General features: G+C 40.2%; 1 protein-coding gene across 1 annotated transcript in view; it reads right to left on the bottom strand.

Moving 5' to 3' along the window:
* Nucleotides 1-20,901, bottom strand: part of CFAP47 (cilia and flagella associated protein 47) — a 7,413,452-nt gene that overhangs the window by 3,949,263 nt on the left and 3,443,288 nt on the right. Inside the window, exon 33 of the mRNA XM_044071840.1 lies at nt 19,858-19,955. Coding sequence (XP_043927775.1) covers nt 19,858-19,955 — 98 coding nt within the window. The remainder of the gene's footprint in view (nt 1-19,857; nt 19,956-20,901) is intronic.

Here is a 20,901-nt window from a genome sequence, read left to right on the forward strand (position 1 = left end):
GACATGATATAGCATGAAATCTGAGGAGCTCGTGGTTCTGATTGTCCTTTTGTGGCAGGATTATAAGAGGGAAAAAGAGCCAGAGTCCTTTTGGGGTTTGGGAGGCACCAAATTGGTTGAGGGATCCTTCCTCTTAGGCATTGCCAATAACCTGTGAAAAGCCTCAAAAGCTGAGAATGCAATCAACTCTGAAGACCTGCCCCTGTCCATGGATAACAGGGAATCCTCCATGCCACTGTACCCTGGCCCACAGGTTGTTCTCGGATCTGATATGTCGAGAGCAGATGCTCTGACAGGTAGAATGTCTCCAATAATCTTGGAGTTGAACCCTCCCTTCGAACCCCTGTTCCAATGTTTTGGCTCCAACTCTCTTTCTGATCTGACTGCTTTGGCATCGAGAGGGGGGAGTGCTGTTGAGGTCGAAGTAACTAGAATTGTCGACCCAATGAATATGCCTTGGTGCAGGATGACACATGGGAGACTGGAGCTAGAGTAGGGTTCGCCGGTACCGGAGAAAAAAAAGAGGAGGGTAGGCTGGACCAATACTCAGTACGGATCCAGTGGGTAGTACCAAGAGAACCCCAAGCTAGATCTGAGTCTTAAGGAACTTCCTTATCATCATGTCACCCGCCTGTTCAGTGAGACTCTAGAATGACTGGGAAGAGGAAGCCAAACAGGGTAGTCTGGAAAATCTTTTTACTTGAAGGATTGCAGAATGTAGTCTCAGTTTCAGCAGTTCTGGCAAGAATTGGGGCTGAGGGGAAGAGGAACAAAGCCAATGAGATGATGGTTCCAACCTTCTAGCCAAATTCAGATCTAACTCGACCAGTACCTTCAGATCTGGAGAATGTTTCTTGGTTGAATTTGAAGACTCTTTTTCAACCTTTTCTGACTTATCCTTTTCTTTGTCTTTAGCCTTAGCCTTTTTCTGAATTTAGTCTTTTCCATCCTTTTTGATGGTGAAGCTGAAGAAGAGGAGCTTGATGTAGCTAGCGGGGGCAAACCCTTCACTATTACTTTTTCCCTTGTGGTCTGAAGGCCCCTGGCACTGAAAGATGCACAGGACTGACAGTCTGAGTCCAGATGAGAAGGACCCATGCAGTATACTCAGGCAGATGTGGGTCCTGAGGAGACACTTTATGACCAACACTGTAATCACTCTTTGAAGCCTGGAGAATTCAACATGGAATAGTCAGAAAACAAAAATAAGGTAGTCTAATAGAAACAATTATAATAATGACAACAACAGCAAAAAACACTCTATAATGAAAAAAAAAAACACTAACAAACCTATATACTAATGTACTGCTTTTCCTACTGTACAACTACAAAACTAATATGGGTTGGATTCATAAATGCCTACACTAGGTGTGCACATTAAGTGCACAATAAATGTAAATGATCTGTATTCAAGAACATTCCTACCACATTTTTTGTGCTGTCTATTCACTCAAAAAGATTATACTAAGTGTAAATGTAGTCCACACTTTGTGGTAACCTTTATGAATCCCATTCAATATTTAAGGCTGCTAGAAAATGGGTAGGAAAACTACAATTAGGAGGAAGAAGATGGGAGTTATGGTTATGTTGTCTATTCACTCAGAAAAGTGTACACTCAGTATAGGCATTCATGAATCCAGCCCATATGTCTATGCAAAAAAAATTATAGAGAGTTCAAAGAACTTTCAGTAGGGAAGGAGGGATTGAGGAAAAAGATATACTTCTTTATGTGTAACAAAGAAACCCTCAATAATGCGTCCAAAGTCTTCATTGACAAATGAGATCTGGGGTATTAGGGTGGAGTACAGGGAATTATGGGTAAAGGAGGAGTCAAAGCACTGTAACTAAAAGAAGCTTCAGGGTCAGTGCCAAGGTCAAATCTGGTCAGATCTAACAACCCAAGTGTGAGTCGGATGAAATTAGACAACATTGGATCCTTATATAAACTATCAAACTTCTTAGGAATAGGAAGCTGACTAACAGACATACTACAAGCTATCAGGAAAGCATTCTTCAGAAAAGACAAAACAGCAGGTACAGCTCTGTCTTGAAGAATATACAGCTCTAACAAATATAAAAGTTATGTACTTACAATAATGATGCATTTGTGTTGTCTGTTTTCATCCTTCCCCAACCATTGAGTTATGGATTTAACCTCGGATCCAACTTTGGTCACTTCTCAGACATTGTATCCATAGCTCAAGCTCCTCCCCTTACCCACAATCCCCTCTAAAGCCCTAAAATATCTCAGACTGAGTTTAGTTTGTCCCTTGAGATCAATGTCTAGAAAAAGACAGACCTGAAAATTGTTAGAAAACTCTTGAAACTGGAAAGCGGAGGTATCTGGAATGCAGAGATGGCAAAGGCCAAGAGGGTACACCAGGTCATACCAGGAAACCATAGCAGTATCTTTGACCAACGGAAGGTGAAAGGAAGCAGGGTAGGTGGGTCTATATTACATGATTGAAGTTTCAAAACTTTGAATGTGATGTGGTCGACAACATATAATCGAAGTCTTGAAACATCGAAAATGTAATAAAACACAACAACCTACAAAAACAAACCATTTAAACGCTCTAAGCAGGGGGGCAAGCCCCCCTGTACCCCCAATATACCAACTCCGAGATCGCAATACAGTGCAGAAAAGGGAAATTTTCCCTTTCCATGCTCTACGGAGATCTCCGTTAAAAGATTTGAAGTTTCAAAACTTCAATCATATGGTATCGACCATATCAGATTCAAAGTTTTGAAACTTTGATCTTCTGATATAGACTCGGGTAGGTTGAGGAAGGATGAAAACAGACAACTGAAATGCATCGTTATGGTAAGTACATAACTTGTGCATCTGATGTTGTCTTCTTCGTCCATTCCTCAACCACTGGAACAGAGTTCCCAGCTAGTATAACCTCAGGGTGTTGTCATGAAAGGATATTCTAGAGCAGAACCAAATGATGTGCTGCTCCTAGAAAGGATATTAAATTTGTAATGAGTTATGAAGGTATGAGTACTGGTCCAAGTAGCAGCAGCAGAAATGTCATTTATAGAAATTCTAGGTAGGAGGCAGTGGTAGTGGTGACTGACCTTGTGGAATGAGCCCAGAGTGGTCTTGTTAAAGTCAAATCTTTTTGCCTATAAACATGAGAAATACAATCAGTGAGACACCATGCTAATGTAACCTTTGACACAGACTGCCCCAAATTAGAGTTTGAAAAAGAAACAAACAATTGATCCAATTTCCTGAAAGTTTTTGTTTCATTGAGCTAGAATTTTAGTTGTCTTTGTACATCCAACAAATGAAGCATATATTCCACTTTACTGGAGAACTTCAGGAAGAAAATTGTTAAATTAATGGACTGGTTAGGGGTAATTTCATAAGCAACTTTTGGAAGAAAGGAGGTGTTGGGGTGAAGAGAAATCCTGTTTAAGAAAAATGATATAAGGTGGCTGATAAGACAATACCTGTAGTTCAGATACTCATCTAGCAGATGTAATAGCAACTAGAAAAATGGTCTTCCAGAACAAAAAATTCAAATCAGCATTTGCCATAAGTTCAAATGGAAACTGAATTAAGATCTGGAGAAAAAATTTAAAATCCCAAGGAGGTGTGGGATCCTTGATAGGTGGTCTGAGTAAGAACATACCTTTGAGGAAAGCTTTGCATAGCTAAAGGAAAGCGATGGACAAATGATCATTACCTGCAAGATAATTGGATATTTCAGCCAGCTATACCTTGATTATGGAATAACTTGCTCCATTATGGAAAATGGAGGCCAAAAATCTAGTACTGTTGGAATGAATGTTGAAAAGGAATGCAGGTGCCACTCACTGGCCCAAACAGAGAATCCTTCATATTTGTTCTTGTACATCTTCCTAGTGGAGTCCTTTTGGAAAGATGTAAGGATGTGTAACATCTGGGAAGAAAGCCTGTACTGTCTAGCCATCATTGGAAGTGGTGAAACCATGTGGTTAACCGGAGGGCTTGTATGTCCAGGTGAGATAGCCTGGGTGGGTGAGACAGCAGATCTGGAGAGGGATCCAGAAACCAAGGAGGGTATACTAGATGAGGCCAAAGGAATGGAAACCACACTTGAAGAGGCCAAAATGGATCAATGAGGATCATCTTGTTCTTCAGTTGACATGCTTTCTGTAAAAATTTTGATATGAGGATTGTGCGAAGATAAGCAAAAAGGAGACTGGCATGCCAGTCATGAATCAGAGCATCTCTCAGTGACTCCCCCTTTGAGGGAATAAGGCAAAGTACCCTCTGCACTTGAAATTGTTGGCAGAGGCAAAGACACTGCAACATGGTTGGCCCTACTGACAAAAAATCTGTTCTGCCACTACAAGACTGATAGACTAAAACTGCTCAGTCTGTCTGATAAAATGTTGAACTCCCCCAGAATATGTATTGTCAAAACTGGTTGGAAGAGATCACCCGCTGCCACAGTCTTATTGCCTCTTGACACAAGGGGTAAGAGTGGTTTTCCCCCGGTTTCTTGATGTACCAGACCACAGCAATCATCCCTTGAGGGAGTATGCCTTGAAAGGTCTGCAAATCTAGAAGAACTGCCCTTATTTCTAGGACGATGATGTGAAGTTTGACCTCTATGGGAGACTATGTGCCCTGGACTGTCTATCGTAAGTAATGCCCCCCACCCTGCTTGGGAAGCATCCATGGCCACCGTGGCCTTGGGCAAAGGTAGAAAAAAGGGGAAACCCTGAGAGACATCTGGTGTGTGAAACCATCAGGAGACATACTGCTTGGAGATCTTTGTGAATCAAATGGAAGGTCATGGGATATCTATTCATAGACCACTTTACTGTTAGTGTCCACTGTAGTACCCTCATATAGAACCTTGATAAAGGCAGAAGGGTTATGTAGGCTGATACTGAACTGAGAAGCTGAAGAACCAACCTGGTCAATGGTGACTGAAGAGAAAAAAGATGTGTCACCTGATGTTGTAACATGGATAGTCTGGACTAAGTGAGCCTTGCCAGTTGAGAAACCATATCCAGGTGAGCACCTATGGACTCCAGAACTTGAGTGAGAGAGAGAGATGACAGTTGCTGTAGTTAACTGCGATACATAGGTGTAGACATAAATGGACCAGGTAGTCCCTGACACTCATTAGTAGATGTCTGGTGGGAGCAGTGAGAAGCCAGTAATAGAGGTAAGAAAATACCTGAAATCTCAACAATCTCAGGTGAGCTGCAACCACTGCCATAAACACTCAGGGGGCTGTGGTAAGACCTGAACTGAAAATGACTGTTCCCCCAGCCATAAGTGAAGGTATCGCCTGGACTGTCTGTCTATTTTTAAGTGACAGCATGCATCTTAAAGATCTAATGAGTACATCCAATCACCCTGTCTCAAAAGTGGGATAATGGACTGAACTGTTACTTGGAACTTCAAGTGCTTGACAAATTGGTTCAAGTCGCTTAGGTCCAATACTGGCCTAAGGTTCCTAGTTTTCTTTGGCATGAAAAAGAATCCTGAATAAATTCCGAACCCTTACTGGTCTGGTGGGACCTCTTGGGTAATTCTTTTTGTTAGCAGCTTTTCTATTTCTAAGGCTGCTTCCTTTCTCTGATGAGGTGGTATGTTGTAAATTTTTCTTGAATGTGGGGGGGGGGTGTAATAACCTCTGGCAATTATTTTCTGCACCCATGGATGTCCAGGCTTCCAGGTGCACAGATAAGCCTCCCACAGCTGCCATCAGAGTGCAGCATTCATGCAACCATTCAGGGGTGCTGGAAAGGTTTCTCAGAAAAGGGTCCTCTGAAGCCTTGGTTTTGCAGACCCCCCCCCCCCCTCTGCTACATGGGTGATGTCTGCTGTTAGAGCTCCCCACTCTGTTGCAGGAGGGATGTATCTACATAAGAGTCCTGGGAAACCCCTTGCTATTTCTGGAGTCACATCTTTCTACCACCTTTCTGGTTCCTTAAGAAGGTCTTCTGTGGAGTAGAAAAATGTATCCCTATGGAGATGGTGCTTTCCAAACCTGCTCATTCCTAGAGAGGGTATTTTTAACACTGGGTCTAAATAAAGTAAATCCATCAAAGGGTGTATTGATGAAGGACAACTTGTAGGGCTCCGCAAAGTTGCAAAGGCACATCCAGGCATGACTTCTAATGGTAATTCCTGAATCTGCCACTATCAAAACACTTTTCATAGTGTGGGAGATCAGCCGCATGCAGGTATTTGACAGAGACTGAAGTCTGGTCAGTTATGAAGAGACATATTTTTATCCTCCACTGACATGGACACCGAGTGGTATTTGGAAAGTTCCTTAGTCAAATACTTCTGAAATTTTGTGAAGTGTGCCATGTAAATCAGCAACTACAAGGCAAAGGTCGCTGAAGCAATAATTTGCTTCCTGAATTTGTCAAGGCACTAGACTCCCTGTTAGGGGGTGGATAAAAGGACTTTCCTCAGAAATTTCCTTTATGATGGCTGCTGCAACTACCATGGCATCAAATGGGAGACTTCTGCTCCAGTGGGCAAGCTTGGTACTTGTCTGGCTTTCTAGGAATGGGTTCTGTAGTATCCAGATCCTTCTCAGCCAGATATGAAATGAAATCCACCACTTTGTCCACTGGAGGTACCACCCAGGATGTACCAGAGTAGGTACTGAAAGTCTCAAGAAACACCAACTCCTCCTTTGGAAGAGGCTTTGGAAGACCAACCACCTTTCTGCCTCAAAAGCACAATAATTCCTATGAATAAGACCAGGGAGATCTCTCTCCTTCATTAAAGTTGGTATCTTCTGACAAGGATTCCTGTGGGAAATCAATGTGCCTCCTCTTACACTTACACTTTCAGGTGGCTTCCACATGAGGATGATTCAAGGAAGACATAGAAGGTTTGAACAGGCCAGCTACTCTGATGGGACAGAATGAGTAGACTCAGGATCCAAGCAGACAGTTGTGGAGGGGAAGGACCCAAGGGGGGCAGACTGACTTAGTTCCATTCATGAGGATAGTTCTCTCCACTGCTTCAAATGTAGTAGTCAATGGAAATTTCAATACTTCCTCAATAGGAGCTGAAGCCACCTGCCTACAGAAGTCCAAGGCTTCTCCATGACCCTGCCTGGATGCTGAAGCTGGAGCCAAATTATCTAGCACCAAATCTTAGAAAGGAAAGGATGGCTCTGAAAGTCTCAGAGTCAAATCCCTATTCCCCGATTCCAGTGCCAGAGCTGCAGCTCCAACAAGGTCAGCACCATCTGGATCAAAGAAGATGTCAGAGTCGATGAAGGCCAAGCCTTTGGATCCAACAACAAAAATCCCAGAATTCTCAGATCTGGTACCTCCAAAGTCAAGAGTCAGATCAGAACAGAGTAACTAAGGGTATTTGAGATGATCTGCAGCTCTTGTGTCCAGTGGTAAACAGAGATGGGAGTATTCCCAACAGAATCTGAATCATCCTGAGAAATTTTCTCATCATTCTATCCACATCTGCTTCAGACAGGCTCCTGGTAGGTCTGAAAGATAAGGTGGTAGATGGAGGTCTAGAACCTCTACATGGTGTTTCTTGTAGAAATGGAGAGTATAGCCTTGATGAAATCAGCTTTGAAGAAAGTTGTCCATGGGGAGGAGACTTCACAGAAGAGAGTGTTGGATCTAAAAAAGTCTACAGATTCGAGGTCTTCAATATTTTGAATGGCAGAGCCAAAGCTGGAGCCAAGTAAGGAGGAGGTAAACCAATGCAGAAATACAACAATATAATTTAGAACATCAGCAGAAAGCAATAATACCTGAAATGGTAATCAAAGAATTCCCAAAATTTGGGATAAAGAAATACCAGCAATGGTAAAAAAACTATTAGTTAACTAGTAGACAAAGAAGAAAGGGAAAAATGCAAGGCCTAGAAGGAAGCAATGGCAGTAACAACTACCACAAAATACGTGTGTGTGTGTGTGTGTGTGTGTGTGTGTGTGTGTGTGTGTGTGTGTGTGTGTGTGCATATGGATGTATGTCAGATTATCGATGTTGCGAAACTTCACAATTCATATGGCCAAGACCATATAATCAAAGTTTCAGAAATTTGAACATTAAAAAACAAAAATAAAAAAAAAATTCAAATTTTAATGTTTTTGCAGGGGGGGGGGGGCAGCCACCCTGGACCCCCCAAGCCCCCTGATAATTAAATGTACCAACACCAAGATTACATTATTGTGGAAAAGTGTAAATTTCCCATTCTGTGCTGTACTGCAATCTCCATTCAAAATGTTTGAAGTTTCAAAACTTCGATCATATGGTGCCGCCCATATGACTTTAAGTTTTGAAACTTCGACAATCTGATAGCGACGTGTGTGTGTGTGTGTGTGTGTGTGTGTGTGTGTGTGTGTGTCTGTGTGCATAGATTATATATATATATATATTTTTTTTTAATTAAACAGAGGAGGTAGGAGCAAGAAAGGCAAAAAGTCAAGAAAAAAGTTGAGTTAATAACCCAATAAAAGAGTGTCACTTATCTCCTAGAACTTGACCCACATCAACCATGTCTGATCGCTGGAAGAAGCAAATGAGATCTAAGGTAGTCTAGGGCTTTGGATGGGGATTATGGGTAAGGGCAGCAGTCTGAGCTATGGATCCAAAAGCTGAGAAGTGGTTGAAGTTGGATTTGTGGCCGTATCATTAACCCAATAGTTGAGGATCAGATGAAAAAGATGACATCACATCATTATCTATAATCCATAAGCTACTCCTCAACCCTTTCAAAAGAAAAGTACGATATTTGGAACCACGCAAAAGCTGAAAAAAATCTTAATCTCAACACTGCAGATCTCTATGGCTCCTGAATAGAAACAACTATGACCTTTAAATACTTAGGTTTATGGCTAAAACCAGTCACTTAACTTCTAAAGCCACACTGAAAACACCAGGAAAAAGATCAGTTCTGTTTTTTCTGGTCCTGGAAAATATCTCCCTTTCTCTTCAGACCAGCTAGAGCAGCAACAGACAAAGGAGTCCTTTAATACATGCTACCTATCATACCCACAGCCCCTAAAAAAACTCATCCACTCTACAGGTCCCCTGAAAACAACACCTGCTGATTAATTTCCAGTATCCACCCTCCCTGAACTCCACTGCATCACCCTCTACAAATCCAAATGGCTATCAGTCTCCTACAGAGTAGAGTTACTCCTAGGGTCTGTTCAACCAGGTGCTTTCCATCCTCTTGCAACTAAACTCCATAATAAAACTACCCCCTACAACCTCAGCAACCTCTCCCAATGAATTCCCTTACTGCAGATACTCCAAACCAAACTGCACTGTACTGACCATTCCTACTCCCATCTTGCACCCAAACTCTGGCAAGCCCTCACAAAAGAAGTCTCCTCTTTTCCTACAATCAGAGCTCAGCTCAAAAGACCACTCCATCAAAAATCTGACTGCAAGTGCTTTTCCCCTGGGCAGTGGGCACATAACCTACCTCCCTCGTCAGCTGCATTACACCTACTTTGACCCTCTGTTTTCACCTACTGCTTCTCTCTCACATTTACTAGTAAAATTAGTTCACATTTGTTCTTACTCTGTTAATAATATTTACATATTGTATCAATTGTCTGTGGAATTATCTACCTTCTGGGATTACTCTGTAAATGTGTTCTGTTTTATTTATGTATTTATTTACTGTGAATTTCTTCACCTGGGCTGTGTCTGCAAATTGTCTATTGTGATAACTGCGCTATCCCAGTAAATAAATTAAATAAATAATACATTTGCTGGGCATTCAAAAAAGATAGGTCTTCCTGAAGAAAATCTGAAGCCACACTTTCCTCAGAATCAGTTTCTTCAGCTTAAGAAGAGAGCCCTGAAGCATAACTGTCTCTCTCCATCCCCTTCCTTCTGAATGAAAATCAGTGTCTGAAAGTGAGGGAACTATTTCTTTTCTAATCCAAAGAGGGAACAGGTATAAAAAAAGAAACTGATTCCCTGGAAAATCCCAGCAAATATTCCCTGTCACTAGAAACAGAGCCAGAAGAAACTATTTTATTTTATTTTTGTTTTCTTTTCCTAGAAAAATCCCATTAGAAAGAGTGACCTAATGCAGGCGCACTCTCCCATGGTTCAGGCTTCTTTTCTAGGTAAGGTGGGATCCCAACACTAGCCCCTTCCCTCAAGACAGACAAGACTGGTTCTCCCTTGCCCACAGAGGTCAATTTAACAGCTACAAAGGATGTGTCGATCCCTCAGTCCTTAGTGGCTGTAGATGCTACAACAGAGGGAATGGGAAAAACAATGAGTGATCTGAAAAACCAAAACCAAAACCAGCTACAGCAGAGACACCCATCAGTAGCTGAGGCAGAGGAGGACGCAGCCTAATACCCAAAGACTCCCTGACAACTTTTTTTCCTCCTTATGGACAGGGGAAGGAAGAACAAAGGGAAACGGTAACTCCTCCATATGTTCAGCCAGAAAGCAAGCCTCAAAGATGGTAAGCAGACCCTGAAAGAGTCAATAAATTCAGTTCCGGTAAAAAGTTTCAGTGACAGTCCCCAAAAGCACCAGATCTGGTGCTAACACAAATATTCCATAGATTCTTCTAATGTCTACATACCTCTCTGTACAATGATATGCTGCTCTCCCTATAGCATAGTCAGTCATTACAGCTACATCTTATCCAAAAAGCTCTCATAAGCATAATTCCATTTTTCCATCCATGTTTTGAGATTGTAGACTGGTTCTTAACTGATTCACTCAAATGGAGCTCAGGAAGTTTGCACTGTAACTTCCAATGGACGGAGCCTAAACCTTTTGACAGAATCAAATTGTGTCCTCTCATTTCACACAAATGTTCATATCTCTGGAACCATAGGGGTTATTAAAGAAGTATAAATGGCAAACTCTTTAGCACAAACAGTTTTTATAGTGGTAGCATTCTTTAGCTTCTAGGTCTTAAATCGAACTTTATAAGTCACAGTAAACACAGTAACTACTCCATTTGTAATACTTTGTAAACAACTTACAATGTCTCAGCAACCACTCAAGTTACACACATACTGTTAGCAGCATTTTATTCTGTTAGCAGGGAGCTTTGATATGAGGCTAAAGAGTTCTGTCTGTGTTACTTGGTTGTTGAGATATTTAGAAAAATGTGAAATTATGTCTATATAAATTAATATCATAAAAACAACAGTTAATATCTATTTACCTGCACTAGACCGACGTCAAATATTAATGCAGTTTATTATTGTGTGAGCTTTAAGATGAAATCTTTTAAAACCTTGTACATAGCATGGTTATGGAATTATTGACGCAAATACGAACAAGAAATATTTGACACCTAGAGGTGTCAGTTGGATGTAACTGCAGATGCACCTGTAGGCGCCACTCGGATGTAATGAGCATCTGTGAATATACATATATCTTTACATATCCCTGTGTCTGTAAATAAGTTTGTTAATTTCTTATGTGACCCTTTTCACCTGTGCTGTGCCTGTAAATGGTCCATTAAGATCAGAGCACTACCCTGATAAATGCAAAGAAATAAAGAAAAAAAAGAAAGAAAAAACAAACAAAGGAAGAAATAAAGTTCAATAAGCAGATTTCAACAAAAAACATTTCCACAAGAATTCACAGTACGCAAATCCCTGGTGACAGAATGACAATCCAAACAAAATATTTTCCTAGCAAAAATAAAGATAGTTTTATAGAAATAGCACTATTTTTCTTAGAAAAATAAAATATTACAAGGTTTTCTACAGCAGGGGACTTGTCTGTCCAGATCTGAAGGACTGCTAGACAACCAACAGCTCCACAAAGACTGCCAGTGGTACACACTACAGCAGGAACAAAGCTCTGAAGCTTTCTGTGCTCTCACTGTTCTTTTATGGAGCTCTTCTCAAGGTCCTGATAGCTGGAGCATGTTGGAAACACTCTTAAGCTTTAAAAATCTGTCTGGTTGGTGGCGGATGGGATCCAAATAGCTTAGGTTACTGCAGCCGTGATTTAATCCTGAATATCCACCATCCTTTCTTTCCAGAGCGGGCATTTCCATCCTCCTCCCTGCCTGCATAGTCAAGCATCAGAGATGCTAGTGGAATTGAGATCACCTGGTCTGTAGTCAGGGCTTTGTCATTCTATGTCACTAATGTAGGCTTCATTTTTTTACATCATAACTCCAGCTGGCATAATCTGCTAGTCTACACATTATACTCATTTAATTGTACCTTCTAACAGTCACTAGGAAGATGTGTGGTCTGATTATATGGTGCCTAATCTAAACATCCCATCAATTCATTTGTGCAGAAAATGTTCTCATCGTATTGTTCCGTCATCTGTATTTCTGCATATCATAAGGAGTTGGAACTAAAATGGTGCGATTTCCCTGTATGCATTTGGTGTACTAAAATAAATTAACTAAAAAACAGAAAACTGTTTATTTTATTTATTTATTTATTATTTATTTGACATTTGTTTACCGGGGTGGTCTAACTGGGTCTACAGAACCCATTTTCAGCAGAGGCCCGGGGAGAAAAGCACAAACAGTACAAACAGTACAATACAAATACAGTATGATTCAATAAAATAAAAATTACATTAGAAATACTATACAAAAACAAGTTGAAAGAACAAACTGCTAAAAGATGTTAAAATATATTACTACACATCTAGACAATTCTATACAGTTAAAACACTGCAGACAATAATAGTCACTCTCACCATACATGATGTAGACATTGTCCAAAAAAGTAGTGCATAGGTAGTGCATTGTGTGACATTGACTGTAATAGTACAAGCAAAATAGAATGTTAGTTTCAGTTAGGAAAATTGCAGCCAGAAAGTTAGTGATGCAGATAGATAGTGAGAGAGAGTTAAGAAGAATAGAAGCAATAAAGCCTGAGCAGTAGCTTAAGGATATGGCATAGAAGCAGAGAAGGAGTTAGAAGAGCCGTAGGATCTTGCAGTCTGTGAGGGATTGAAATGTGACAGAAAGAGGAAGACCTGAGCATTAGGCAGGCTTTATGCAGGAGGACAGCCATGTATTTTTGAGATGATTTTTTTTAATGAGGCTTTGAAATGGGTTAGTGCAGGCATAGACCTGGTAGCTAGAGGTAGTGAATTCCAAAGTATAGAGACAGAGTATGAATACAGAGAGTGACCAGGTTTACTTGTGGATTTTGAGATAGCTAAGATATTTTTGTCTTCTGATCGTAGGATCAATTTGGTGTGTAAGGTGTGACTAGACTGGTTAGTGCAAGGCATGCAGTAGGCTTGAAAATAAGGTTGTCTAAGGTGGATAGCTGAATAAAGACAAGTTGGTTGGGAGAGTTCTAGCCAGTTTAATTCTAGGAGTAGTTTACAGTGGTGTGTGTGATATTCAGAGTTTGTGGCAAACGTTGCTACTTTGTTGTAGCACTGTTTCAACTTGCTTAGGGTAGAATTTTGTAATTTAGTCAAGATAGGGGCACCATAAAGAAGGGAGGGAAGTAAAATGTTTTTGCAAGGGTAGTTTTGGTTGCTGCAGTAAAAAAAAATGTTTGTTTCTATATAACAGTCCCAGTTTTTGATGAGTTTTCTTAATATTTTGCTGTATATGGGGGTCAAATGAAAGTTTATTGTCAATGATAACACCTAGATGTTTGGTTTCCTGCACTATTTCAATGACAGTGTTGTCAGATGCAAGGATGTTGAAATGATCAGTGACAGCGGAGGCATTTTTGGGATGAAAGAGTACTAGTTTTGTTTTCTTTGGATTAAGAAAGAGTTGAGCATTTCTTAGCCAGGATTCAACTGCAGTAAAGGACTGTTGAGTTTTTGAAAGTAGTTCTGATAGTGACTGATCAGTGCAGATTATGATGGAATCATCAGCGTACTGAATGAGGGTCCCAGGGTGAGAGGCAGTGTGAAGGTTGTTTGTGAAATTGTTGAAGAGTAACAGTCCGAGGATGGAGCCTTGGGGAACTCTAGTAGGGTTGTGGAGGAAGGGTGAGAGTTCATAAGACCATTTCACTGCTTGTTTACAATCCTTGAGGTAGCTCTGAAACCATTTTACTATGTTATGTCAACACCATCTCCCACTCCTTACTTTTATCCCAGCTCCCATCCTTACATCTCTCTCGCTCTACCATTGCCTGGTTCACCAGCTACCCATCCAACCGCCAACAAGCTGTCCAGTGGAAAGAATCTACCTCTCCTTTCCTACACACACCCACTGGGGTTCCCCAAGGTTCAGTTCTAGGCCCTCTGCTCTTTAACATATTTATCAACAACTTCCACCTCTCCATCCCTGAAGCCTCCATCATCCAATATGCAGATGACTCCACCATCATCTCCTCAGCCTCCTCCCCCTCTGAACTACTAATAAAAACCCAAATTGCCTTTACTAATACTGAATTCTGGATGAAAGCCAATCACCTTGCCCTAAATGCCACCAAAACTAAACAAATGATCTTTACCCCTACTAGAAATTCCACATTAAACAGAAACCATTTCTGCATTACAAGCCAAAATGAAACTCCTTTAGAAATAGTCTCTTCAACCAAACTGCTAGGCATCATTATTGATGAAAACCTAAAGTTTGACTCCCACATATATTCTACTATCAAGAAAACTCATCAGAATATTGGTCTGCTATACAGGCACAATCGCTATCTCAGCCCCTCCACCCGACAAACTCTTGCAACAACCTTCCTCCTCCCATCTCTTATGTATGGCGCTCCCCCCCTATTTACCAACCTCCAACTAGGCCTGCGCTCCAAACTGGAAGCCTGCTACCACAAAATTTGCAAATTCGCTACCAACTCCAAAAGTTCATCTCACCACTGCCACTCACTGCTCACCTTCAAATGGCTGGAGCTCCCCAATTACCTTAGATATCTGCAACTAACCACTACTCTCAAGCTCATCTTCAAGCCACCAGACTGTCCATCCCTAACCAAAGCTCTTACACCCTACACTCCCTCCTGCTCCCTAAGATCCAAGAACCAAAATCTGCTTCAAGTACATAAACCCTCTTATCCCCCAGGCCAACTACTACAATCCTGCACAATAGCCAAACTTTGGAACTCTCTCCTCCTTCATCTACGCAACTTACCTAACCATAATAACTTCAAAACTTAGCTCTTCTCACATCTATCCTCCAAATGGGAATTTCCCTCTCATGCTCCTACCTAAACTACCTCCTTCATTTTTGTTCCTACCCTCCTCTTTATATTTTTTTTGTTTACATGAATACCTAATGAGCTTTTCTCTGTCAGTTCTGATTTAAATATAATTAATAAGATTTCCTATTTTACTGTTACCTAATACATTAGAATGAATATTGTTCTATTAATAGTAATGTAATGTAACCCTACATATATGTAAATGTAATTCAATGTAAATGCAATGCAATGCAATGTAACTATTCTTGTGGAGCTTTTCTCCCCGGGCCTCCACTGAAAACGGGCCGACTTGGCACAGTGGACTATCCTGGTCAACAAATGCAAATAAATAAATAAATATGAGAAGCCTAGGTTAAACAGTGTGTTCAAAAGTAAGGGGTAAAAGACACTGTGTCAAAGGGCTTGGAGAAATCAAGGAATACTGAGGCTGTATAGCATCTTGCATCTCTGGCCTTGCTCATGGTGTCTGTAAAAGATAATAGGGCTGTAGCTGTGCTGTGTCTCGGTCGGAAACCATGTTGGGTTTTGGTTAAAAGGTTGTTTTGCAATAGATATTGCATTACCTGCTGATGGATACCTCTCTCGAGAATTTTGGATATGGGTGACAAGATGGATATAGGACAGAAATTGGATGGATCAAAAGAGTTGCCTCCTTTGTGGATGGGGGTGATGTGAGACTGTTTCCATATGGTAGGTACTTCTGATTCGGATAAAGACCTATTTATAAGGATACTGATTGGGTAAGCAACTGAGTTAGCAGCCAGTCTGAGGTAGTATGGTGGGAGATTATTAGCTGAGGCAGAGCAGGGTTTTAGTTTTTGTAGCAGTTTCTTAATGGTGTCAGTGGGTATGAGCTGAAATGAGAATGGGGTTTGTATGACATTTTGTTGAGTAGGGGGGTTAGTTATGACAGGGTTAGAAGTAGTTGATGGCCTGGGGTTGGTGTCTGAATAGGATGAAGGATGGGGGGGGGGGTCCAGCATTAGGGGTGTTAGTTAATAAGTCCGAACTTGATTTTATGAAGTGCCTGTTAAAGTGTTTGGCTATTTGTGATGGAGGGGTATCTGGTGATAGGGTGTGCTCTCCATTTCTTCCCGGGTTAAGAAGAGAAGATATGGAGTGCCAAAATTTACTGGGGTTGATTTTATGCTGTGGTTGAAGATGGGAATAATATGACTTCTTATCTCTGCTGATTAATGTTGTCACTTTGTTGTGTAGTGTTTTGAAATTAACATGATTTTGTTCATTTTTGTTTTGTTTCCAGGTTGACCAGGCTAGGTCCCTTTGCTTCATCAGGTGTTTACATTCCTTAGAGAGCCATGGTGCCGAGTTCTTTTTGATTCTTTTCTTACGAATGGGAGCTAGTGGATTAAGTATATGAAGGAAAGTGTTATTTAAGTATAGTACAGGAGCATTAAGGGGTGTCCAGTCTATTTCCTGTAGGAGATTGTTGAATTTATGCTGACAAAAATTAGTTAAGTTCGTAACCGATTTTATAGTGTGTACTCTTAGTTGTTGGGAGTTTGTTCTAAGGGAATAAGCTGGTAGATGACTGCTCAGGGAGTCAGACAGTGTACCAGAAGAAGGGTAATTGGCAGGGTGGGATACTAGAATCCAGTCTAAGGTGGACTGGCAGGTAAGATCTTTTTTTTATCTTGTTGGAGCATTGATAAGCTGAGAAAAAAACATACCGATTTATATTATTTGGGGGGGGGAGTCGGAAGCTATGGTTTGCCAATCGATATTTACGTTTCCTAAGATTATTGTTTCAAAGTTTATTGTTTGGGATGTCCAGGATAAAATATTTTCCAACACTGGTATATTGTTACCTGGTGGGATATATATTACTATTATGCAAATTCGTTTTGATATATTGAGATTCAAAAAGGAGATTAGTACCTCAGCACTGGAAAAGGTGGGTATATTACTGGTGTAGGGTGTGATGTTGAGTGTAGAGGGATATAGAAGTGCTATCCCTCCCCCCTTTTTTTTTGATCTATCTTTTCTGGTTATTGCAAAGTTTGAAGGTATTATTTCTGAGTCTTTTACACCGGGGTGTAGCAATGTTTATGTAAGGGCTAGTATGTCAGGTTTATTTTGATCAATCCAGGCATGCAATGGGGCTATTTTATTACATATACTTCTAAGGTTCAGCGTAAGTATGTTTAAGTTTTTGGAGTTACTCTTTTGGTTAGAATTAGAAGGTGGGTCAGGGTTAGGATGTGTGTCTCCACATTAAAGTAGGTAGGTAATGAGGAAGGAGTACCATGGGAAGTGTTTTTTATCCCTAGGTGATGATACTGGTGTCAAGTTTGGTTTTGTAGGAGGTGAAGAGGCCAATTTGTGGCTTGAATAATATGGGAGGGTATAGGGGAAAAGATGAGAGGAGATATGTGAGAAGCTGTGTTGTTTATTGGGGTGATGGTTGGGGGAGGTTGTTAATGTGTATTGATGTGTGGGGGTAAACAAGGATATAGCTGTAGCGAGGCTGAGAATTAAGAGTAAAGAAGCTAGACAGGTTAGGAGGAGCATGTCAGTGGGTTTAACAACAGTAAAAGTGGTATTTATGTGTTAGAATGTAATATCAGGTATAAACAGAGATCTTGTTATCTAGTGATATGTGTGCAGCTGAAGGTAAGGTTGGAAATGTTTTGACTTCAGTTTGGGCTTTGACAATGTGGTTAGGTGTTTTGCCATGTAGTTTTTGATAAAGAAGGGTGGGGGAGATGTGAACTGGTCAGTAGTACAATTATGGTGCAATAGTTTATGTGCATAATAGAAGAGAAGGTGGTAAGCCTAGAGTTAATGTAAGACGGTCTGAGCATTGTGATGGTAAAATAGAGTAAGAGTAAGATGCAAATAATTATAGCAGGGGCAATGAGGATTCAAGCTGATGGATGTAAGGGGAAGAGATAAGTTTGGTTAAATAAAAGTAGGTAAGGTGTGAATGAAATTTGGGTGTGGACAAGATAGAGTTGTATATAATTGGGTCAGAGGAATAAGGGGGAGTGGTTTGCTTGGGATATGGGTACAGGTGGTGGGGGAAGGGCAGTGGAACGGGAAGAAACCTGCAGATGGTTTACCACCATAAACAATCAGTGAGCTAGAATGTTCCTGAATACAAAGACAAAGTGAGTGAACTCTAAAAATGTGACATGAGTCACAGCATCTAATTTTATAGTTATGGGCTTTTCAATGTCTTTTCCGCGGATCTATTACACTGATAAGAGTAAAATATGCTGAAGTGTTAATGTAGCTTCACCTTCAGCAGTAAAACGTATGTGAGTAAATGGGGGTGGGGCTTGGGATATCCTTCCAGCAGATTCAACATTACAAACAGAACACACTAGTGCATGACTTAACAATTAGTCTGAGCCTGTGAATTTGTCTTACATACATTTAACTCGGTGTAGTTTTTCCTTGTGAAATTTTGCAAGTGAACTTCAGCTGTGCAAGTTCTTTAGGTAGTGGGTTGTTTCAATTTAACTCAGTGTATTTTTCCTTGTGAAATTTTGCAACTGCAAGTGAACTTCAGCTGTGCAAGTTCTTTAGGTAGTGGGTTGTTTCAATTTAATTTGGTGTATTTTTTCCTTGTGAAATTTTGCAACTGCAAGTGAACTTCAGCTGTGCAAGTTCTTTAGATAGTGGGTTGTTTCACTTCTTATAGTGTGAAGCAGCTGGATGGACTTGCTTGGGAATTAATAACTTGGGGATTATTATATACTGTGAGAGAGATGTGAAGTGTTTGAAAGCAGAAAAATAACATGGCAATAGCCACAGGTAATCTGAGGTTAGCCAACCAACATACTAGACTACCGGGGAAACATGAAAGGAGGTATCAATAGCTGAACAAAAGAAAAAAGGTAATACCACCTGATCGGTAAACGGTTTGATTACATGTGGTCTCCTTTACTCCCTGTTTTGGAGAATGTATCTTTCTAAGAATAGAGACAGTAGTGGTAGGTTAAGGAAAGGTAACAGATGATGTATGGCCCAGCTTAGAAACTAAATGTGTGCATCACAAACAGAGACTAGCTAAGACATTACAGAAATCTTAAAGCATCTCTAGGGAGCATAAAGATTATACCAAAACAGTACCCTTAATTATAAAAAAGTACACAATTTGGAATAAGGAGTTATGGCATTGTCGAGAAGATGTCAGTACAAAGAATAAGCTGTCAACATATTTCTTCATAAAAGATGTGATATAACATAAATTATCTGAAACAAGTAGAAAGCAGGTAAGATATGGAATGTGTGAAACAGACATAAGAAATCCTTGCAGAAAATTAGATGAAATTAGAGATCAAACAACTCTACAAATTCTGGAACAGGAATGACATGGATTAATAAGATGCAGCTGATCAAAACTTGCGACTTCCACAGTCTATAATTTAATATTTTATGTAAAGGATAATGCCTCAGAGAAATAAATTGCAGTACATAATTCAAGCTGAAAATGTATTCTTACAGCTTCAATTTTTTTGGAAATTAACCAATTTAATACATCTTACTATTCATTAAATCAATATTCACTGGTGGCCTATCAGATGCATCACGTGTTTAGAAGTTCAGATTCAGAAGGAGTCAAACTCACACACTATACATAACAAAAACAATTCTGTGCTTTGTTCTTATTTATTAAACTGCACATACAAATGAAGTAAAACTCAGCAGACATCCCCCCAAATGCTGAGTAGTTGATACAGCACTTGAATATATGGACTTTCTGTTAACTTACCAGAAAAGGGCAATAGGCTGCAAGTAATGTAGCAAGTACCAAACCATCCAGAAGATCGCGATCAAAGTTTATTATCCATCTCATTGGAGGTACTCCCCCTGTTAGATACAATTAAGAGCAGAAAGAAAAAGTTTCAAAATAATTAATTAAATCACATAAAGTACTCATATGTGTGCATATATAAAAACACTATATGTATTCAAACAAACAGACACATACACACACACACATACAATATGTGCAGAGACAATTGTTTTTATAGTGTAACAATCCATTTACTGACTGAAGTTGCAATGTTTCTCCGAGAAATATTAGTTTTAGTAAATCAGTATTGCATGTTAAAAGAAAAAACATACTTATAATACTTTGACTACAGCTACCTTAATATATAATAAAGAATTTTGAATAGGTAACACTGGTAACTTACCCTGGGATTCAAAAAGACCCCCCCCCCAACTCCCACCCTGTGGGCACTAAGACCTGCAGCCAAAAAGGTCTGTTTCCACGATTGTGATTCAGAGACACATTAGCCATAACTATGAAATGTCATTACTGGCTAATGTGTATGTGTCTCTGAATCACTAATCAGCACCTTCTTGAGGAAAGCATCTCCAGCTGCCCATGCATCTGACTGGCACAGGCATCTCCCTCAGTCATTCTTCTACACACATTCAAACACAATCATACACATATACACACAGACCAACATACCTCTTACCTGTACTTTACTTTACTGAACATCCCTGCTACAGTGTTTTATTGTTTCCCTGCTCCTCATAAACCTTGGATGCTTAGTCAGTCAGTAATGTCACACAGTAGAGTTCCATTCTTCTTATTATTCCGAAACTGCATTGTGATGCTAAACCTGGTGTTCTATTAACTTTTTAAGTGGCTCTGAGTAATATTCAAAATTTATCTCAGTGTTATCTAGTGTTCTTCTTGGCTATGTCTAGAAGTTTTCAGCATGGCCATTTAGAGGTATAGTGTCTCCCCAAGTACAAACATACACCCATCCTTAACAACTTTTCTTGACTGTGATCCTGC

Source organism: Protopterus annectens, chromosome 5.part0 (assembly GCF_019279795.1).
Source record: "Protopterus annectens isolate FY-2018-M chromosome 5.part0, PAN1.0, whole genome shotgun sequence".
NCBI classification, from domain to species: domain Eukaryota; kingdom Metazoa; phylum Chordata; order Ceratodontiformes; family Protopteridae; genus Protopterus; species Protopterus annectens.